Genomic DNA, 23,431 nt, shown 5'->3' with positions numbered 1-23,431 from the left:
GGGATGCTGTCTCCTGCGTTTACAAAGAGAAATGCAGGCTCTATGTGGAACCTAGACAGGATATTCCATGTTCTTTGTGTAGGCAATGAATTTTCCTGCTAATTAGGATGCACGACCTGCCTCCTGCTACATAATAAAACACCTTGTTTGGTTCTCTTAACCAGGCGGCATTGTAAAAAAAAAAAAAAAAACTTCGTTATATTTTCCTAAATAAGTGATAAACTCTCATTTTTATTTGTAGTAAGTTGTAAATTCTCTTCACCCCCACGTCCTTTTTTTAAAAAAAACACACATAACCCAAGAAGTGACAGTCACTTATTTCCAATGTTCTGACCAATCCCTGCAGTGCCTGCAGAGATGATTGTAGGATAGCTAGCAAAATTTAAGTGTGACTTCTGAAAGTCCTACAAGAGGCGGCAAGGCTTGGCGTTTTATAGATTGCATGAGTGGGAAAGTGGGAGAAGCTGCTCCAAGTTCATTTGCAAGCCCGGATTACTGAGTATGACTTTTGTGTTTTTCAGTTACCCAAGTCCTGGCAACTGAGTCCAGTGCTCAGGCCAGTTCTGGGGCGAACCCTGATGCCAATTAACTCTGTTCACCTCTCCTCCTAAATAGAACACATCTATCTACACATGTGCATGGGACCCTAACAAGCGAGGACTTTCACCCTCTTCCACTTTTCTTAGTAGGTCCCCATGGGCAGACTCAAGCATTTGAATTGCATCTTCAGGATTCTTAAAAAAAAAAAAAGCGGCGAGGTTGGGGGTAGGAGGAGAGAAGGCTGGGATTTAACTCTAAATTCAGAAAAAGCGTCCTGGGCTGCGGGTCTGACACCAGTGGGTGGGGTGCAATCTGACACTCCCCTTCCTTTGCAGAAACGAGTGTGGAGAAGGCGCGCCCCTGGGTTTGGGGGAGGGGAGTCGGGGGAGAAGGTCCGCAGCACTTCCGTCCTCCAGACTTTCTCCCTAGAGGCTGGGTATCAGAGACCAGCCTCCGGCTCTCTGAGCTACTTCCCAGGTTTGGCGCCTGGAAAACTTCACGTTCGGCTAGCTCCGGCTCCTGACTCCGCCCCGGCTCCAGACCCTGCCTTTCTCCGGCCTTGGCCTTACCCGTGCCGAGCCACCCCTTTTCCCGCTGCCTCTGGCGTAAGAGTGCTAAGACATCTCTGTGCCAGCTCCCGGCCCGACCAAGTCTGGCAGTGAATATCAAGTGTCGCTCTACAGAGGAACAGGGACACCCGCTTCGGAGGCTACCTTCTGAACTCCGTGCTTTCAGAGTAGCGCCAAGCGCAGCCGGCAGTTCTTTGCCACCCTTGTCACTTCGCTCTTTGGAAGGCCGGGGCACAGCACGCAGAGTGTCCCGCTGCAGCAGCACAGGGACCGCGCGGAAATGTGAACTTGACAAACACCTTTGCGCCTCGTCTGTAGGAAAGGAGGGAGCAGCACCCCAACTGATCCCCCAAAGCTCAGCTGCCGCCCACAAGTCACCAAGAAGGTGCATGGGGGCGCAGCCTGGCAACTGAGCTCGGGTGCTCCCCGAGGAGTTCTCACCGCACCAGGAGCACGGGGGGGGGACGTGCTCTGGGCGGACTCTCAGACAGCCTCCTCCCGAGCCTTCGGGACTGTCCTCAGGCCACGAGGAGGAGCTTGCTGGAGACTTCGAGGCTGTCCAGAGCCAGAGAGCTGGAGCACAGAGTCTCCTGCCTTCGGCAGGGAAGGGGGAGTGGCGCTGGCGGGCTGGAGCAAAGATCTCAGCGAGAGTCACTGACCTTCTCTTCCTCCTCTCCCTTAGCCTCTTTGAGACTTGGGCTCCAGGGAGAAGATTCCTTAGGCAGTAAAAGGACCCGGACCTCTTTTCCTAGAAGGCTGGGGGTGGAGCTCCGGTTTCTGCCTCATCAAGGACTGTTGGAGCGCGCTGGTGGTGCGTGAACCGGGCACTGCCCTCCACCATCCTCCTCGAGCCCAGCCTGGCAGCTTTACCCCGCCTACTCCAGCCACTAGTTTTCACAGGTCGCAGCCTCCAGCGATCTAGGAGGTTAAGAGAAGAAGGTGGCCCTCGGACCCAGCCCTGCTGAGATGTCTGCGCAGAGCCTGCTGCACAGCGTCTTCTCCTGCTCCTCGCCCGCGTCCGGAGGCACAGCCTCGGCCAAGGGATTCTCCAAAAGGAAGCTTCGCCAGACGCGCAGCCTGGACCCTGCCCTGATCGGTGACTGTGGGAGCGAGATGGGCACCGAGGGCGGCCTGCGGGGCTCCACATCAAGCCGCCTCCACTCTCCACAGCTCCTAGCTGAGGGTCTTGCTTCCCGCTCAGCGTCTTCTCCCCGAAGTCAGCACTCTCGGACTACCCGGTTCCCGACAACCAGACCTCTATGCTCTTTCTCCACACCCAGTACCCCACAAGAAAAGTCACCTTCTAGCAGCTTCCACTTTGATTACGAGGTTCAACTAAGTCGCAGTGGTCTCAAGAAGAGCATGGCCTGGGACCTGCCTTCGGTCCTGGCCGGGACCACGAGTGGCCGCAGTCCTGCAAGCATCCTCTGTTCTTCTGGGGGAGGACCCAATGGCATCTTCGCTTCTCCTAGGAGATGGCTCCAGCAGAGGAAGTTCCAGCCACCATCTAACAGTCATAGCCACCCTTATGTCGTGTGGCGGTCCGAGGTAGGGGCCAGCGCCATGTGTCTCACAGCCCATAATTGGATGCCCCAGGCAATTCCAGGTGGCTGTCTTTAAATGTGTCCCTTTTACAGAGTGAGCCACCCATCTAAGCTTCTTAACTTAGGCTGGTTGAATGGTGCCAGAATGGTCTAATGGGACTCAGAGAAAGAGATGTTCTAATTTCTTTTTGATGCTGCAGTCAACCACAGGGGCATCTCACCCAACCTGAATCATTTTAGGAAATCAAAACGGTTCATTGCTAAGTTCTTTGCGATGATCTGATAAAATATACTTTTATATACAGCTACTATTAGACTCTTCAACATAATTCAAAAACTATTCTGAAAGATTGTGTGTGTGTGTGTGTGTGTGTGTGTGTGTGTGTTTGGGTGGCAAGGTAGAATAACTACTATAATTCTCTAGTTTTGGTTTCTTCTTTTCCTTAAAGGTGTAATTTCAGAATTCTATTGTACTGAATACTTTCTGTGCTTAAGTGTCTGAAATATCATGGAAATCCACCCAAATTCCTCTAAGGACAATTAGTAGTTACTGGAATAGATATGAATCAGGAATCAATAATAAATAGGGAACTCAGAGGGAGCTATCTGATTTCCTTCAAATGTTGGCTTTCTGTTTCTGAATGGAGAATAGAGCCACTGGTAAACTGTGGTTGTGGGGACTTGGAAAGCAGCACACTTTTGGAGACTAAATAGTAGTTGGTTAAAAATGACCAACTCCTTTCCAGTTTAGTTCACAAACTCTATAGGTTTTCCTGGGATCTGTTTCCATAAAGGAAGGGCGAGCTCATCAATTGTAATTAAATATCTTAAAGCACAGTTAGCATTACAGAAATGAAATGAAATACTATGCAATTGCTGGGGATTTAGGCTAAATAAAGGAAACACAACTAAGCCAAACAGTTTGAAAATAGCCTCCCAGCTCTGTTAGCATGAAATAACTGTTAGCTTTCAGTTTTAGTAGACCACTCTACAAAAATCAACATTATTGTTTATAAATAACAGCATCACCTGATGTTAATGTTAGTGACCGAGTTAAGAAAAGTTGAGGTAGAGATACTATATTACATTCAAAACGACTGGCATGGTAGTGGTAAGCAGAGAAGCTAAATTCCTGCTTAGTTTCAGCAACACACCTTAGCAGATTGATCTAGAGAAGTGAAGGGAAAGGAGGAGAAAGGAGGGTGAGGAGGAGAGACACCAAAAGCAAGCCAACTTTTCAGAACTGATAGTAGCCAACATTCTTAACCATTAACATCTCAGACTCAATGAACACAAATTTGAGCTGCTGCAATCCTAGGTGGTTTCTGTCTGTTTCAGAGTGTATAGGCAGTCTGCACATAACTCATCTACTGTGACTTTTGCCCTTTTGTAGTGGTTAAAACTGAGTACATTGCCATCTAGCAAAAGAACAAAATTTTCTCATAAAAGGTTTATGTGTGTAAGTGGGCAGGGGTGGGAATCCCTTTATTCTTGAGGAATATATGAGGTGATTGGGTGGCATCCTGGCATGTAGGTCCAATGCTGCTTTTGTTCAATAGAGGCCAAGTTATCCTAGTATAACCCTTAGGTTTGGAATTTAATGGTCTGGGCTACCTTTTAAAGGTTGAATGTTCTGGAACCCTTTCAAACCCCAAGAAAATTCACCCCATTGGGCATTGCCTGTCTTTCTTGCCTGTAAACAAGCTGTGTCCTTTGTCCTAAGAGAGAAACTTTATTAATGACTGCAAAAACTCAGCAAGTGAGTACTCTGTGTGGTTACTCAGAGGCCTTGGTAGTACACTTAGGTTCACACAGACTTGTTTCTTACACTTTTCCTTGTTGTTCTGTCTCACGGTTTCTCAACCTTGGCAATACTGCTATCTGAGGCCCAGTGGTTCTATGGTATGGGTATTTCAGTGTTGAGTAGCCCTGTCCTCTGCCCACTAGGTGCCCTGGAGCACCTGTCTCAGTTTGGAGGACTATTAGCTGTGATGAAACACCATGACCAAAAAGCGTGGGGAGGAGAGGGGTTTTTTTTCAGCTAACACCTTCAGGCAACAGTTCATCATTGAGAATTCAGGACAAAAAGTCAAGCAGGGTAGGGACCTGGAGGCAGGAGTTGATGCAGAGGTCATGGAGGAGTGCTGCTTACTGGCTTGCTCCCCATAGCTTGCTCAGTTTGCTTTCTTATATACCCCATGACTACCAGCACAAGGATGGAACCACCCACAATGGGCTTGGTCCTTCCCCATCAATCCCTAGTTAAGAAAATGCTCTATATCCAGATCTTATACAGTCATTTTCTCAATTGAGGTTCTCTTCTTTCAGACAACTCTAGTTTGTGTCAAGTTCACGTAAAATTATCCAACACAGCATTCCTTTATCCCAGTAGCACAGCAAAACTATCAATGCTGGCAAATACTTTCTAGGGGTAGACCCACCCTCACAGAGAACCACCACATTTTTGATGTTGAGTGTAGCATCCCAGACTGGGCACCTATCATGTGCCTACAGAAGGACTGTGAACTAGACTAACATATTACTGGTGCTTTCCTCTGAGTTTTGACCCATGAAGATCCCTCTGGAGCCATGCTTGCAGACCCTGTATACCTCTTAAAGTTTCTTCATATTTTTCTATCTATCTCCACAAGTCCACATGAATATCTGAAAACTCATTTTCAGGTTTAATCAGTGATGGATCACATCCATTTGCATTTAGTATTCTGAGCATATTCTGTGATTTTAAACAAAATTGGTCACACAATATTTTCTACTCTCAAGATTCTCATAAATGTCCACAGTTCTATTACTTGTGCTCACTCAATGCTTATGAATGGCTGTTTTATGGCCTAAACCTGGTATCAGACAAACTCATGAAAGACTCTGTTAAACTTCTTTTGCTATGTGTTTCAGTACTGCTTTTCCTATGTCAGATTCATGGACACACAGTATGATGACGCAATCAGTACCTGTTTGCCAACTTGTGTTTTTAGCAGCCAAGCTCTGCCTCTGATAATGGAATACCACCTGTTCTTTCAAAAGTGGAATCCCTCTTGATCCTGGTGAACCAGACCTGGAATTATACTCTTGTATTTATTTGGCAGCTTGAGTATCTCACAATCACACTAGTTTCTGGATCTGTGGCTTCTATTCTTTTGTTCATTCCTGTCTAAGGCATTTATTTCTCTAGGTACCAAGTCTCAATACGGGGTCAGTTCTTAATGAGGACATGTTATAAAAAATTAGCACTATGAGGGTCCAGAGTTGATCAAGTGTTGATTCACTGTCTTTTCAGCAGAGCCTAGGAGGTCTTCACTGTTTTTGAGAACAGTTAAATTTGATCTTTAAGGATAACTTAAAGGTTACTTACACAGAGATAGGAGGTCATTTCTTGTGTGCATTTGTGTGTCTGTCTGAGGTATATGTGGGTGGAGGTCAGATGACAACCTCAGATATTGGTTTTCACCTTCCACCTTGTTTGAGACAGAGTCTCTTTATTGTTTGAAGCTCCATAAACCAGATGAGCTGGCCTGAGAGTGAGCTTTGGATTCTCCTGTCTCTACCTACTATCTTGAAGCATGAGTACTGAGATTATAGATGTATGCTAATATGACCAGACTTATGTGGGTTCTGGGGATTCAAACTGAGGTCCTCACACATTCATAGTAAACCATCTCCTCACTCTTGGGGGAGTTATTTATCGCTAAGAAAGAAAAAAGTGGGTGTGTATTGGTACAGAAGCATAGATAGGGAATTAAATGAAATAATATGTTTGAGATGGGGCAGTTAGCATACCTTTGACCTAATATGCATAGCAACTGCAAGGCTTTTGAAATAGAAATGACTTGAAAACAGAAATTAGGCACATTGTAGAGGAATACATATAAGCATAGATAAGAATGCTAGGCGGGTCAAAGCACATTGTCTATTCCAGGAGTCTCGTCTCATCTGTAGAGAGATGAGCTGATTTAGCCTATTTGTGAAATGAGAGGCTAGGTAGGATGGTATCTTGTCTCTTGGGTGATCTTGTTCAGCAGGCAGGGTAGTGTTTGTTTATCACAGAAAGTCCTAAGACAGGATTCTGGGGAATTAGGACTCTGTTACATAGAACCAGGGACTCAAGCTGATAGTGGGTTTGTCCTCAAGAGATATTTGGAAAATTTTGAAGACGTTTTGGGGTATTTCAGCTAGTAGTGCTGTTGTATTTGTTTCTGATCACAAACCTAGTGGCTTAAAGCAAGAAAAATCCTTTCTCCTTCTGGAGATCAGCAGTTGCAGTTGAGTCTCATTAGGCTACATTTAAGATGCCAGTGGGGCTGTATTCCTTCCAAAGGCTGCTAAGATTTGCAGCCTCCCCTTTCCCAGCAGCACACTTCCTTTTATCTTCAAAGCTAGCAATGTTGTTATCTTTTTTGATCCTTCTTCTCTAGTCATTTCTCCATCTGACTTTCTTCAAGACACTTATGCTTACTTTGGGATCATCTGGATAATCCAGGGTAATCTCACTATTTTAAGGACATCTGATCAGCAAACTTTAATTGCATTTGAAACTTTAATTCCCCTTTTCTATGATGTACTAAGAGGTTCCAGGAATTTAGGCATTTACTTTGCTGGCAGGATATTATGCTGTCTATCACGGTGGGGTAGGGACATATAGTTGGGAGGCTAGGGAAATGGCTAAAAACCCTGCAGTGTTCTGGGCAGTCTCATGCAAGAATAGTCAGGACCAGAGCTTAGGAACTTCACTGTGGAGAATGGGGGAACTTGGGAGTTTTGAAGCATGGGGATATAATACAAATAAATACGTATGTTAGAGGCATTGCTTTGATATCCATGGAAGCATTGTATAGAATAAAAAGCAAGCAAAAGTAGGTATTCAGGAGAGAGGCACATGGGGCTACCATGCCAAGCATCCTGTAAACAAATGCAAATTGGCATAATACAGCCATTAATGTAAAAACTTCTGTATTTCTTACCCTCCATTTGAGTTAGTTGTTTTCTTGCAACCATTGAAGTACGTGAAAGCAAAACTCCCATTCATATTTACATGCTTAATATCTAGCCTGTGTTCCAGAGTTTTAGATTATCCAGAGGTGCTCATCACTGCAAGCACGTGACATCTATTTTCTGTTAGAAATCTTCTCAGGGTGACCACTGGATGGCTCAGGTTCTGAAAATCTGGAGCACAATGATAAGTTTCCCTTCCTCAGAATGTGGTCTATTATCTCTATCAGTTATTTTGGTTGCCATTAACATTCTCCTGCTTGCTATGGTTACCAGGTCAGGAGGTCTTTAGTACCTCCCTCTTCTCTCCTCTCTCCCCACCTTTTCTCTCCCCTCCCCTCCTTTCCTCTCCCCTCCCCTCCTCTCCCCTCCCTACCCCTCCTCTCCTCCTCTCTTCTTCCCTCCTTTTCCTCTCCTCCCTTCCCTTTACCTCCCCTCCCATGCCCCCCTTCTCCTCTCTGTTTTCTCTGCTCTTCTCAAATCTTGTGATGTTTATCCTTTCATTCTAGAACGGATCTGAGGGAAGTGTGTAAGAATGTCTGAAGAGAGTCCTTACATCTTTCTCCATCTTTTTTACTCTTATTGTCACTACCACTTTTCTGTTCCCCCCACAATACTCCTGCTACTGTGTCCTCCTGCTTGGTCATCCTGCATTCAATTGAATCTGCTATCATCTTGGTTTCATATTCTAATAACACATTTATCATCATGCCAATGTTTCATGAAGTAAATTTGATAGAACACAGAGTTACGGAATGAAGTCTTTATTTTTGAGACAACTCTTACTGTGTAGCCTTCGCTGGCCTGGAGCTTAATAGGTAAACCAGGATGGTATAAATCTCCCAGAGATTCATCAGCTCTGCCACCCAAATTCTGGGATTAAAAGAGTGTGCCACATGTGGCAGTCCTAATTGCATAGCTAATCATTTTAGTACATTTTAAGATATAGTTCTAGCTTTCTTCCTGTCTTTCAGCCATTATGGTCTAGCAAAACCAAACTGGTCACTTATTTAGGGCCTCATTTGTCAGCTATACATTGAACCTTGGGAATATCTATGGAAGCAGTAATGTCCAGTGAATACATTTCTACACTTGTTTACTACGTTGAGCCATTATGATAAAGGGACTGTGGCAAATTAAATAATGGCTCCCAAAGATTTCTGTGTCTGTGTCCCAATCCCCAATGTGTAAGTATTGCACCTTATATGACAAAAGAGACTTTGTTAATGTGAGACTATTGTGGATTATATGGCTGGGCCCAATGTAATCACAAGTTTCCTCATAAGAAGGGAGCAGAAGGGTAAGTTATAGAAGTAGAGAGGGGAGGGGCAGAAGTAAGAGGAGAGAAGAAAAGAGGAGAGGGGAGAGATTTTAAAAATGCTGTACTGCTAGCTTTCAATATGGAGGAAGAAGCTACGAGTTGAGGAATCCATCAGCTTTCAGAACCTGGAAAAGGCAAAGAAACAGTTTTTCCCCCGAGCACCCTGCCCCAAGCACACAACACCATAAGACACCTTGATCCTCTCAGCCCATTGAGTTGCTGAACTCCCCAAATGTTGGAAAAATGTATGTGTTGTCTTCCACCACTGTGTCTGTGATAATTTGTCACAGAAATGTTACCAGATGGACTCAAGGTCTCAGACAGTTTGAAATGTATCAATTGAAAGCAGTGGATAAATAGACTTTGCTTTTGCAAAGCTGTTCCCTCGCCCCACAGAAGGCTCTGGTTATGAGGGAATATAAGACTGGGGAAATAACTTAGTTGATCTATAAAACTTTGCCTCTTAAACATGTGGACCTGAATTTGATCCCCCAGAACACATAGGAAAATGTTGAATGGGGGTAGTGTGTACTTCTAATTCCTACACTGGGGAGATGGAGACAGGAGGGTGACTGGGTTCACTGATAGTTAGGTTAGCCTAATTGGTGATCTCTAGGTCAGTGAGAATCCCCATGGCAAAGAAGGTGGATGTCATTCCTGATGCTGACACCAAGGCTTCCACATATATGTGTATCTGTGTATACAAGAATTTGCACACAGGTGCATAAAAAGAGGGAACTTAGTATGTTTGAGGGACTCAGAGTTGAGTATGAGAATAGGAAGATGAACTATATGTCTCGCTGGACTTGGAGCTCTGTTATGTGATTTTATCATCTAATAGAGAGTTCCTGCAGACGTTATGTCCATCCCATTCCCTTTGATTTTTGATGACTTAGTTCCACATCTGTCTGAGAAGTTTACATCTGTGCTGTATGGCTCAACTAGTTACTATGGTCAGATAAATAAACCCACACTCTGGTGCATTTCCTAATACAGTCAGGATTTGCAAAACCAATAACTTATTTTTCCACAGTGAGCTACTGATTCTTTTTTTCTCTCAATATATGTATTTATTTAAATTAGAAACATGAATGCTTCACATGTCAATCCCAGCTCCCTTTCCCACCCCTTCTCCCTTGTCCCTCCCCCAGCGCCCCCAGCCCCCACCCCATCCCCACATCATTCCCCAGGGAGGGTTAGGCCCTCCTTGGCGGGATCTCCAAAATCATTTCATCCAGGGCAGGACCTAGGTCCTTCCCCATGTGTCCAGGCTGAGAGAGCATCCCTCTATTTGGAATGGGCTCCCAAAGATCATTCATACACCATGGTAAACACGGATCTACTACCCAAGGCCCCAGTGATTTCTGTGGCCTCCTTACTGGCACTATATTCATGGAGTCTGGATCAGTCCCCTGTTGGCCTCTCAACCATCAGTCTGGGATTCAAGAGCTCCCCCTTATCTGGTCAGCTGTCTTTGTGGGTTTCACCCTCATGGTCTTGACCCCTTTGCTCATCACTCCTCCATCTCTGTCACTAGGTTCCAGGAGTTCAGTTCAGTGTTTAGCTGTGGGTATCTGTCTCTGCTTCCATCAGTCACTGGATGAAGGTTGTAGGATGGCATATAGGGTAGTCATCAACCTCATCATCAAGGAGGGGCTATTAGTGTAGTCTCTCCACTATTGCTTAGTTTGCCAGTTGCTGTTATCCTTGTAGATCTCTGGAGATCTCACTAGTGTCCAGTTACTGATTCTTATAATATGGTTCTCACATACAGGAAAATATGTTTCATAGAAGATATGCTCAAGAGTTGAGAAAGTCTGTGTGTTGACACTGGTTCTCCCAGGTCCTGGAGACATGCTTTTGAAAACATAACATCTTGTTCTGAGCCATTTATATTTGTACTAAGCCATTAATTAGCTAAATAGAGTAGGATTGTGATTGCAACTATGTCATAATATGGAAGAAATACCTAGAATTTAGTGCATAAAAATTGAAATTAGTTATTATCTTAGCTGGTAAAGAATGATGTTTTCATTAGCCACTAGGGAAATGCAAATCAAGACTATTATAAGATATCACTAGGATAACTAGAAAAGAGCAGTAACAGGAAGTGTTGACAAGATGTGAAAAAATTAACATGCTCATATGCTGCTAGCAGAAATGTAGAATGACACAGTAGTTTTGAAAGCCATTTGACAGTTGTTTAACGTGTTAGAGAGCATTACCTTATGACTCATCAATTCTGCTCCTAGTTGCATACCCAAGAGAAATGAAAATGTGTCCCTTCTATAACATATGCACAAGGGTCAGAGCAGTTTTATTCATGTGAACAGAATGATGGAACCAACCCAACCATTTACCAACAGATGAATGGAAAACAAAACATAGCCTAGCTACACAGAAGAAGATTATTCAGCAACAAAGAAAATGAAGTACTGATGCATACTACACATGAGTGTGTCTTGAAAACATTGTGCTAAATAGAAGGAGTTCATTGCAAAAGATAACTAGGTGTCTTATTGCATGTAGATGAAATATCAAAAATAGGTAAATAGAAATAGAACGCACATTAGTAATTGCTAGAAGTTGACAGGAGGGAGGGATGATGATTGATGCCTGGTTGGTAGGCATCACTTTTTTTGGCAATGAAAGTGATCACAAACTAGATATAGGTGATAGTTGTACAACCCTATTGATGCACTAAAAACCATCCAATATATACTTTAGAAGGTCTAATGGCCCAATCTGTGAATTGAAATTTAGCCAAAGAAAAAGGATGGAGCTCAATTTCAGAAAATACACCAAGCATTGCTGCTATGTCATGCTTGCAATAAGAGTAATGCAAATGTAGGAATGCAGTATTTTGCATGCTTTCTTTGAAGATGCCATAAGGAAAGTTGTAACAGCTTTGGAAGATTCAGTAGAGGAGTCAACAGCTTCCTCTGGGATTTTCTGAGATTGGTTGCCATGGAAATTCTATGCACTGCTTATTAACTTTGGAATCAAGCACAGAGAAGCTATTAAAATGATTGCTTTCAGAAATGTCAGATATTTAAAAGAAGCACTACAACTAATCACTTGTGAAAAATATCCTGGCCATATCTCACCAGAGCCATTAACTATCCAAAGACCTTTAGGAAGTATTAGAACAGGAAGGACTTTGAGAAACAGCCACTTATTAAGTGATAATGTTGATGGGCCCAAGGGGATAGTGCTGAGCCCAAGACATCTTTGGAGAGATGGAATGAACTGAGCTCTGTGGTCTTATGGAGCAACAAAATAATGTGTTTTATTTTTGTAGCTCTGGACCAAGAGCTGACGTGTGAATTAGGATCAATTCTCAATTTGAACTCTGATAACTTCATCTTTCAGTCGTACCAGCTAGTGCTCTGAGAACAAAATGCAGAAGAGAAGGGAAAGGACAAGCATTAGGTGACAATAGGTATGCCAACTTAAGCTTTATTACAGTAAGACATCTGCTTTAGCTAATAATTCGAGCCAGGGGAATCTTTGACTTGGTTACCAGGTGTTTTTGGTTTCTAAACAAAGTTCAATTCTTCTACAGTTGAAACTTTCCATTGGGTCTTTGCTTACTTTGGTCAAATGGGAGTTGATGGGTAATGATAACTCTAAGTGAAAGTATAATTAGTATTTATAGTGTCCAGAGAGTGTGCATCCGTTTTTGTTGTTGTTATTGAGGCTATGGGGGATGGGGAAGATATCAGCACTGATGTGCCAGATGAAGACTCTGAGGCTCAGACTGAGACATATATTTGAGTTGGTTGGACAAAGAAAGAAATGGATGTAACCAGAAGGCCTGGATTCAAGTCCTTTCTCTGTTCTGTGACTAAGACAAATGACCCATCTTCGTGTGCCTCTGATTCTTTGCCTACCAAATGAAACTAACAAAGGTGCCTAGCTCAGAAAGGTTTGGCGAGAGTGTCATGACATAGTTACTTGTAAGGTGACTAGGACACAGGAAGGAAAACAAGCTAAATAAAATAAAATTGAAGGTGTTCCTGCCCACACAGTTAGGATGCAAAACATTAACACAACCCACCCCCACAAAACACCAACAACAAGTTGTAAGACTAAAGCTAAAGGGTGATTTAGTCAAAAACATTTGTGTGTCTACTGCATGCACTGAGAATTTGCTCTTTCCACCATGGCTGTTTAAGGGGTGATAATCAACATATAAATGAGTAGGTGCAGCTGCATGGTACAACAGCAGAAGGTGATTGAAGTTTATTTTACAAGTTGGTAAGTAAGGCAGAGTTTCATGGTCAGCTCCGGACAACAAGAAGCTGTCACCCAAGGCATTTTGGCTCAGTGAGTTGGAACACAGGAATTTGACGCACTTACACTGTGGATTTGGTGTAACCCAACATATGCCAATAGGTCAAGGGGCAGCCTTCATTCTGAATCACCGAAACCATATCTCATTGGACATTTTTTGTATGTAGGATACTTCGAAGGTTGCAAAGTGAAGCTGTAGCTGGTAGTGACAGTGTCCTTTTCTCTTCAAGGCTACTGTGTTCTCATTTCCTTATGCTACTATTATCACGTGAGACCAAGCTGACATTTTTCTGTAGCCCACCTTGCCAACGTCTCTCTAGACTAACAAGGCAGCTTCACTCTGTTGAGATAGTGTCTCTATACTCAGATGCTTTGCTTAAAATCATTCCTGTTGGGTTGCCTTGTCTAGCTCTGATACAAGAATTTGTGTCTGGTCTTTTCATAACTTGTTTTGCCCTGTTTGGTTGATATCCCAGGGAAGCTTGCTCTTTTATGAAGGGAAATTGAGAAGGAGTGGATCTGGGGGAGGAGGATGTGGGAGGTGCAGAGACTGGGGGAGTAGAGGAAGGGGATACAGTAAGGACGCAATGTATGAGAGAGTTGAAATAAAGAGAATGGGTGAGTCTAGGCCTATTAATTGCTCACCTAAAGTCTTAGAAGGTCCTGGGTATCAAATTCTCTTTTTTTCATTTTTAAATTTAAATTAGAAACAAGCTTCCTTCACATGTCAGTCCAAGCTCCCTCTCCCTCCCCTCCTCCCCCATCCCACCAACTCCCCCAACTCCTCGCCCTTTCCCCATCTCCTCCCCATGGAGGGTGAGGCCTTCCATGGGTGATTTTTAAAGTCTGTCACATCATCCCAGGCAGAGCCTAGGCCCTCCGCATGTGTCCATACTGAGAGAGCATCCCTCCATGTGGAATGGGCTCCCAAATCCATTCATACACCAGGGGAAAATACTGATCTACTACTGGAGGCTCCATAGATTTCCGAGGCCTCTTCACTGACACCCACATTCAGGGGGGTCTGGATCAGTCCCATGCTGGCCTCTTAGCCATCAGTCTGGGGTCCATGAGCTCCCCCTTGTTCAAGTCAGCTGTTCAAGTCAGCTGTCTCTGTGGGTTTCACCAGCCCAGTCTTGGCCCCTTTGCTCATCACTCCTCCCTCTCTGAAACTGGGTTCCAGGAGTTCAGTTCAGTGTTTAGCTGTGGGTGTCTGCCTCTGCTTCCATCAGCCACTGAATGAAAGCTCTAGGATGGCACATAAGGTAGTTGGCAATCTCATTATTCGGGAAGGGAATTTAAGATAGACTCTCCACTATTGCTTAGATTGTCAGTTGGTGTCATCCTCATAGATAGGTATCAAATTCTTAAATTGAACACTTTAGCAGAGAGTCTTGATTTTGAGACTGTGGTGTTTCAGGTGTGTGAACATTGACAGGTTCTCAATATCTGATTACCAGATGTTTCTGACTTTAAAAAGGTCTTGAAGAAACTAGATAGCATATGCAAAGATACTTGTTTATAAAAATTTGACTGTAATCTGGGGAGTGCCAGCCTACAATCTTACTATCAGAGAGTCTGGGAAACAAAACCTTCTTTCAATGGCTGATGGAAGCAGAGGCAGACTCCTACAGCTAAACACTGAGCTGAACTCAAGGAACCCAGTGACAGAGAGGAAGGACTGATAAGCAAAGGGGTTAAGACTGGGCTGGTTTAACCCCCAGAAACAGCTGACCTGACAAGGGTTACCTCTCAAAGCCCAGACCGATGGTTGGGAATCCAGCATGGGACTGATCAAGACCCCTGAATGTGGGTGTCAGTGAGGAGGCCTAGGCAATCTATTGGGCCTTGGGCCTTGGGTAGTAGACCTTAATTTAGGAATTTGGAAATATATTGTTCCTTACTACATTCTCCCCATATAACTTCCCACATCCCAGGCTGTCCCGGAAGTTGATACGTTGCCAAGGATGACCTTGAATATGTGACGTTAAGCTTCTGATCCTCTTGTTTCTACCTCTGTATTATTGGAATTACAGGAATGAACTACCATACCTGTCCTATGCAGTGCTGGAATTTGAACCCAGAGCTTCACAAATCCTAGGCAAACATTCTGTCAACTAAGAAAAATACGTCCCTAGCCCTATATTACTTTTTCTCATATGCTGGAAAGTGTCAGAAAAAATCAAGTATTTACGTTCATGATCAGGGTTTTGTTAGTTGAAATTAATCATTCAGAGTTATGAGTTTTTAAAAAAGCAGCAGAATTTTAAATATTAATCTGAATTTTGTTCTCTTGGGTGGCAGCTGGATGCAGGGGTGTTAATGAGTCATGGCTGTTCAGTCTTTTCTCATGTAGAAGTGCCCTTTTTATATAAAAATACTTAAAATTCTTCTCTGTATCTCATTCTCCTTATTATCTTTCTAAGTTATTTAATGAAATGGTAGATTATAGCTCAGGTGAAATATTCACTGACTGAATGTAAAGTCATTCTATAAAGTGAGTTTATAGAAAAATTCATTGAACAAGAAAGTTGGACAGTTAAAAAGAAAATTAGCTTAATACACAAATATTCCTTTCAATTAAGTAATTGACTGTCTATGAAATAATTTTTACAACAGGAAATTTAGTGTTTTCATTTTTGGGAAAAGATTTTGTATAGAGTTCAGCATCACAATTTACCAGAATCATTTCTCTGTCTTTAGATAAATGTGCAACGTTTGAAAATAATGTTTAGTTTAATATATGCACGATTTCTAACTTTACAGTAGCATCTTGGTTTAGAAATTAAAAACGAAATTTTGGTTATATTGGAAGCAATGGGATAAACTACTCCATGAAGGTATAGGTTTTCAAAAAAAATTGTGTAAAAGTATAGAAGCCAAACTTTTGTATCTTAGTTTTAATTCCCTCAAAGACAGGATGTGAGTGAATGCAGTTTATTTGGAAGGTGACATCAGGAAGCAGGAAGGAAGAAGACAGATTGAAACAGAAAAGAAGGAAATGCCATTATGAAGCTGTGTCACACAGGTGTAGCTGCAGACAAGGGGATGGCTGAAGTTCCATCAGGACCACAGGGAAGTATAGACTACCTCTCAGAATGATCCACCTGTGTTTCAGTTAGCTATTTCCATAGACCAGTGGTTCTCACCCTGTGGACCATGACCCCTTTAGGGGTCACACAACCCTTTCATAGGGGTCACATATCAGATATCCTGCATATGATATATTTACAACATGATTAATAACAGAAGCATTTTTACAGTTATGAAGTAGAAACAAAAATAACTTCATAGTTGGGGGTCACCACAGCTTGAGGAATTGTATTAAAGGGTGTCAGCATTAGGAAGGTTAGAACTGCCTTGATAGACTATTTGAATTACAAATCAGCCCATACCTGAGAGGTGTGGATATGTGTGTGTGTGTGTGTGTAATTAGATTCTGGCTCAGCTGGGGAGTTCTGCTGCTTCCAGTGGCATCAGCTGGACTCAGACACTTGCCTACTTTCTGCTTGGGTCTGGGAGGGAGGCATGGAAAGTTCACTTGGCTTCGTTTACTGTCTAGTGTCTGGATGTTTCTCCATATGCTTTGGGTTTTCTTACTGTATGAGTAATCCCTGGTATTTGGTCAAAGGGAGTGACAGGATCAGGGAATTCAAAGGCAAAGGAAAGAGATTCCATCTTTTGATAGGGGAAATGAGAAATAATTTGTGGTCTTTTATCTGCTGGAAACTAAAGGAGGTGAAGCTGGAGAGTATCTGCCGTGGTTTCTTCCCGCTATGGGGTTTTGACTAGCATGCACTTTGGGAACGTGACAGAATGTGCATTAGAGATGGATCACTAGCAGCACAAGATCTGTCTGAGCTTCTGCAAAGCTTCTATGAACAGTAGTAGCAGAACCTCCAAATATGTTAGCATAGGTTCCCAAACAGCAGCATTTAGAAATAGTTACTCAAAATCTTCACTAACCAAAAGCATAGCAAAGAGACAAGATAGCCAGAGACCTTAGAGATATATAAGCTTGGGATTAAATCCCAGTGCCACTGTGAATTCTAAATTTCAGTTCTTTCAACCTATTAACTGTGCAAGGGGGATATGATAGCACTGGCTTTGTGGAAAGTCATTAAAGAGTTGAATAGTGCAGTTGAGAGTGTGAGAGGTTGTGCAGAAGTATTTGTTTTAATTACTTACTATCATTTATTCTGAGTTGTTTTTATAGGAAGATACAAGTAGATTTTATCATATTTCTGGGGCAAAAAAGCCGCAGTGCTATGGCAAATGTAAATCACTCTTGTAAGATACAATTTTGGTTTTGTAAATTGCTGGAAAAGATGTAGTAGTTGAGGAACTACAATGCAGTGCAGTTTTTTCCTCTATATTTAAATTGTAAAGCTTGAGTTCTGCATTTCTAGTTGTATTAAAATGAATGCTATCTGATTTTTGTCAGATACATGTGTTTGTGAGTAAATGGCAAAATAGGACGTTCTTTAGTTTCAGAGTTAGAACAAAGAAGTAATTAAGACTCTGAATCCTGGGGCTGCTCTTTCAGAGGACCTAAGTTCATTCCCCAGCACCATATTTATTGGCTCACAACTGCCCATAACTCTAGTCATATGTGATCTGATGTCCTCTTTTGGCCTTCAAAGACACACACACACACACACACACACACACACACACACACATACACAGAGAGAGAGAGAGAAAGAGAGAGAGGGAGAGAGAGAGAGAGAGGGAGAGAGAGAGGGAGAGAGAGAGAGGGAGAGAGAGAGAAGAGGGCAGGGAGTGAGTGAGTGAGGGAGAGAGCCACACAGACACACATAAATAAAAATTAAATTAATCTTTTAAAAAAATACTATGTCTCCTCTCCCTGGAATTGTTTCTCATTTAATGGGAGCTATTATTGATTTATCTTATCTTTTTTGACAATTTAAGTGTATTCCTCACTTAGCAGTACCTATAGCTCAGGCAAGGCTCATTTACCATAAAAGTATCATTGTGCAACACTGCTTGTTCTTAGATCTTTCCCATCTACTCCCTAGAGATCCTTCCAAAAGGCTGGAGGTGAACCAAACAAATCAACAAAAGCAATCATTTTTAGTTCAAATTGGTGTGCCAAAGCTACAGAGCATGGGTGACAAAGGAATAAATTCTGTTCACACTATCATTAGTTAGTTGGTAATGATAACCTGTAATTCTGACTAATTAATTCAGTCATTCATTTCTCAAAGAATTCAACATGCAAATGCCAACTATAACATTTGCTGAGTAGTCATGATAATAACTAATATTTATTGACTGTTCTTGCCTTGCTCCATTTACCCTATTAAATGTTTTAAAGGGTCAGAGATAATTAAATATCCACTATCCAAGCAAGTCCAAAATCAAGAAATGGAGAAGGTAAGATTTGAATTCAGATCTTGGAATTCTCACTCAAAAAATAATTATACATGGTCTTTGTTCAGACATCCTCAATCTAATGACATGTTACTGCTATAATATAGCTAATAATTATTGACCATTTGTAGGAGTCAGGCCCTCTGAAAATTACTTTATTTGCAATAATTTATTTAGTTACCATAACAGTTTCATGAGTTATCACTAGTTCAATTTTCTAAAGGAGGAACATTTTGAGAATTAAATAATTTGCTCAAAGTTACACAGCTGATAGGAGTTGGGTCTGGGATTTCAACCCTGATAGCCTGCTTTAGACTTCTTGCTTTTAATTACTAATTTATACAGACTGTATTCAGTACCTTATCTAAAACAGGGATTTGCAGAAGGAAATCTAAAAACTGGTTACAGGGAATGTCTCATTCTGCCTTGGGAAGCAAGGAGAGATCACATTTGAGGACAGTGTTCAAACAAGTATGTGTTTACCTGGGAAACAAGGGAGCCACATGGGGACAAAATTAGCAAAGGCATGTAAGCATCAGTAAGCAGGGCACAGTTAGATGTTTAAAGTTATCTGGTATGATGGGAAGGTTGAACCATGAATTTTTGAATTGGTTTGTATGAGGTAATCTTTTAAACTCTCAATTTTGAGAGAATTTTTAATGAACAGAAGAGCAGCGAAGACTGTACAGAGGATTCTTCACATCCCCCAATATTACCATCTTACATAATTGTGATATGTCCCTAGAAACTGAGAATCAGTCTTGGTAAGAGATTGATTGCTGAAGTTGCCCTAGCTGTTTAAATGGTGTGTGTGTGTGTGTGTGTGTGTGTGTGTGTGTGTGTGTGTGTTACTCAAATGCAAAATTTACTTGGATTTTGCCAGTCATTTCACTAATGTCATTTTTCTGCTCCAGGATCTAGTCTTGAATCTCAAATTCCATCTGATTCATATGACTTCTTAGTCTCCTCCAATCAGTCTTTGTCTTTTATGATTTTGGCACACTTGAAAAGCATTAGCTGGCTGTTTGTAAAAAATGTTCCTCCATTCTGTTTTTCCTGATTTTCTGTTCCATGATTAGAATAGGATGATGGGAAGAATATACAAAGATATCCTTTGAACACCAGTGTCACTCTTTATACAATTTAGTAACATTTGATGTTTCTGTTAGTGGCGATGCTTTTAAAGCCCAATTAGAGTCATCATCTTGCCCTGTCTGCAAGTAATATGGTCATATGCTTGTTGGGAAGATATAATATTGAAGACATAATGTAGGTAAAGGACAGGGGGGAAAAGCCAGTTTAGAGCTATGCCATTTGCAATCAGCTGACATCAGTAGCCATTTGACAATATTTTTTCCTTTCAATCTGTATTTGTATACCCTTCCTCCATGTTTCAATGAAAAGTTTCTTTTCTTTTCCATGAAAATCCACCACTTTGTCTTCCCTTGCTACTCTTAGCCCCCCTATACCATGCATTAGGGTGCTCCATTTGTTGGTACATTAAGCTGGTAGAATTCCAAGATCAGAATGCTGTTTGTCATTTTCCTATTGGAAGGAAGAAAGAACTAGATGTTGAGTAAACATTCATTTACATCAGCAGCATTCCTCTGTGCTTGTCGGATGCTTACTTCTCTCTTGTTAACAGTGCTAGAATAAACACATAATTCTAGCAAAATATTAGCAGTGTGTGCTGTTTTCTTTCATTTGCCAGGATTGTTTCATAATAAGTACCACTGGAAAAATACCATTGGCTAGCATTATCAGCAGTTATGTTAGCATCTCTACTGAACAAAATATGGAGTGTAGAACATGCTTTGAAAATGGGTCTGGCTTCTGATGTTGCTACCTGTAAGCTCAAATTTAACACAAATATTTCTCTTGGTTGGCCAAAGTTCATGTCATCATTTTATTTATGTATTTATTTATTGATGTCATCATTTTATATAATGCTTACAGACTAAATACTTTGTAGAAGACACATCTAGCATATGGTTTCTTTTAGGATGGAGTGATACCAAAACAGATGTTTATAATGTACTTTCATGGTAGGAAATTGTGTATTTAATCAAATATTCATGTTTGTCAAAATACTTTTAGTCGAATGGCACAAATGGATTTTCTCAACAAATTTGTTCATCTGGCTTCTATCTTTACGTCATGTTTTAGTTTCTTTCAACTATCATTTCTGTCCTTTTGAGGTACAAGCATGCTGTGTCCCATCCCAGTCAAATCCCTTCTTTTCATATGTCTACAGAATAATTACAGAATCCACCATCACTTCAAACTAACTCTTTAAAATGACTGATGAGTCTTTCTTCCAATACAGGGAAAATCATTGATTAAACCAACAGCTCTTTCTCTCAACAGCTCTTCCTGTGATCCTCATTTTCACAGTCTGAGAACCCTAAAATATATTTAATAATTGCTCCTCTTTGATAGTCTGTTTTAGCCTTCTTAAAATTGACCCCACTCTGTTTTCAATGGTATGTTCATGTGCAGCCTCTTCTCACTAGTGCTCCCTGTACTTACCCTCACCCTTCAGGCTGATCCTCCTAAGCAGTTTCCTGGTTGATGGTTTGCTGTCGTCCATGTTTCCTCTTCCTGAAGCACAAATATCATTTCATTTCCTGTTGTGAAGTCCCTGTTGCCATCAAGACAGAATCTTGGCTGTCACTCAGGCCTCGAATCTCCATTTTCTGCACATTTCCTCAGGAGGTTGTCTTTGATTGTATACCTATCCTGGTCCTTGTCACTAATGACAAACTTCTACCTTGCACTTTTCAGAGATCACATTTTGGTTTTGTGATTGTCTTCCAAGCTCTGAAAACAAATGAAGGAAAATAACAAGTTCTTTTTTTAAATGGAGATTTAGAATAAAGTCAAATAACAGTAGTTTGTCTAATATCTTTAGAGAATGGATAACAGGTTTTATAGGTAAAGCACAGTTATATCTACAGAATCAGGCAACTGGCCATTGTGGAGGACCTTGACAGCTAAACTAGTAATATTTTTGCAACATAGCTGCTCTTATTTAGAAATGAACTAACTTTTCCATCACTGCCCTTAACTGATATGAATGAGATGTTTGGAATATTGAATAGTAAATATTACTATCAGGGATAGCTACAATTTCACTTTTTACTTTTGATGTGGAGCTCTTTGTATTTTGACATGTTTATAGATTTGTGCAGGCAACACCACAATTAGGATAGTGAACAGTTTCCCCAAATGCACCATTACTCCCTGAAAATGTCTCTTTACATTCCCACTCTGCCCTCCTGACAACCATAGATATGTTATATGTCAACGTACTTTTTTTTCTCAAGAATTTCATATGAAAAGAATTGTCCTGTAAGCAACTTCTGGGACTGAATTCTTGCTCAATGTAAAACTTTGAGATACATCCAATTTTTTTGTTTTGTTTTTTTTCGAGACAGGGTTTCTCTGTATTGTTTTTGAGACTGTCCTGGAACTTGCTCGGTAGACCAGTCTTGGTCTCGAACTCACAGAGATCCACCTGCCCCTGTCTCCCGAGTGCTGGGATTAAAGGTGTGCACCACCACTGCCCGGCACATCCAAATTTTAACATAATATCGAGTTTGTTCCTTTTTATTTCTGACTAGTGAATTTCATAATATAGCTATAGTATAGTTTGTTTATCCATCCACCTTTCAAAGTACATTAGAATTAGTTCCAGTTTTCAGCAATCAGAATGAATTCAAACATGTTCACAGGCTTCTGTGTAAATGTGAATTTTCATTTCTGTGGAATAAAGCCCAGAAGTGGAGTTGCTGGATCACAGTGTGTGCATGTATAACTTCATACGAAACTGTCAAGCCATTTTCCCAAGTGCTTGAACCCTTTTGCATTACAATTAGCAATAAGTACAAATTCCACTTGCCCTGAGCCCTTGTTTTATCACTGGGCTTTGTCTATTTTGTTGGTCCTGGGATGTGCAGATGCATTTCATCTAATTTTTGTGTGTGTGTGTGTTTGCCAATACGTAATGATGAACAACATCTTTTTCTGTGCTAATTTACAATCCTTAGCTCTTCTTTGGTGAAATGTTTGTTCAGGTAATCTACCCATTGTTTTAAACATAGAAATTAAATATTTGTGTGTATGTGTGTGTGTGAGGTCTATGCACCTATTGGTGTGTATGTGTGTGTGTGTGAATGTATGTGTAGATGTGTGTGCATGTGCTTGTATAGAGGCAAAAGGTCATTGTTGGATGGCTTCCTCAGTTGTGCTCCTTCCTTCATTCCTTCCTTCCTTCCTTCCTTCCTTCCTTCGTCCCTCCGTCCCTCCCTTCCTCCCCTTTCTCTCTCTTCCCTTCCCTCTTTCTCTGCCTCTTTCTTTCTTTTTCATCATTCTGTTCTTTCTTTCTGAGTCACCATGCCTGTGCTCTCACTGATCCAGGTCATTGATTCAGCTGGGCTATCTGGCCAAGTATTCCCAGGAGTAGTCTTGTTTCCACCGCTCCAGTGATGGGATTAAAGACATGTGCTATTCTGCCTGGTTTTGACATGAGTATTGGGGATCTGAAGTTGGTTCCTCTGCTTGTGTCATAATCACTTTAATTTTTTATTAATATTTTTTTATTTTCCATTTTAAATTTAGATAAGAAACAAGGTTGCTTCACAAGTCAGTTCCAGGTCCCTCTCCCTTTCCCTCCCCTCCTCCCGTGCCCATCCCCCCATCCCCCCCCCCCCCCCCGTTATCCCCTCATTCCCCCAGGGAGGGTGAGGCCCTCCATGGGGGTG

At 41.8% G+C, this 23,431-nt stretch overlaps 1 protein-coding gene across 1 annotated transcript in view; it reads left to right on the top strand.

Annotated features, from left to right (window-relative positions):
* Positions 1-1,929: 1,929 nt before the first annotated feature.
* Positions 1,930-23,431, top strand: part of Arhgap6 (Rho GTPase activating protein 6) — a 500,327-nt gene continuing 478,825 nt past the window's right edge. Inside the window, exon 1 of the mRNA XM_005074168.4 lies at positions 1,930-2,657. Within this exon, the coding sequence (XP_005074225.1) occupies positions 2,076-2,657 (582 nt within the window). The 5' untranslated portion in view covers positions 1,930-2,075. The remainder of the gene's footprint in view (positions 2,658-23,431) is intronic.

Source organism: Mesocricetus auratus, unplaced genomic scaffold (assembly GCF_017639785.1).
Source record: "Mesocricetus auratus isolate SY011 unplaced genomic scaffold, BCM_Maur_2.0 Super-Scaffold_100003, whole genome shotgun sequence".
NCBI lineage: Eukaryota > Metazoa > Chordata > Mammalia > Rodentia > Cricetidae > Mesocricetus > Mesocricetus auratus.
This window is presented reverse-complemented; position numbering and strand designations above follow the sequence as displayed.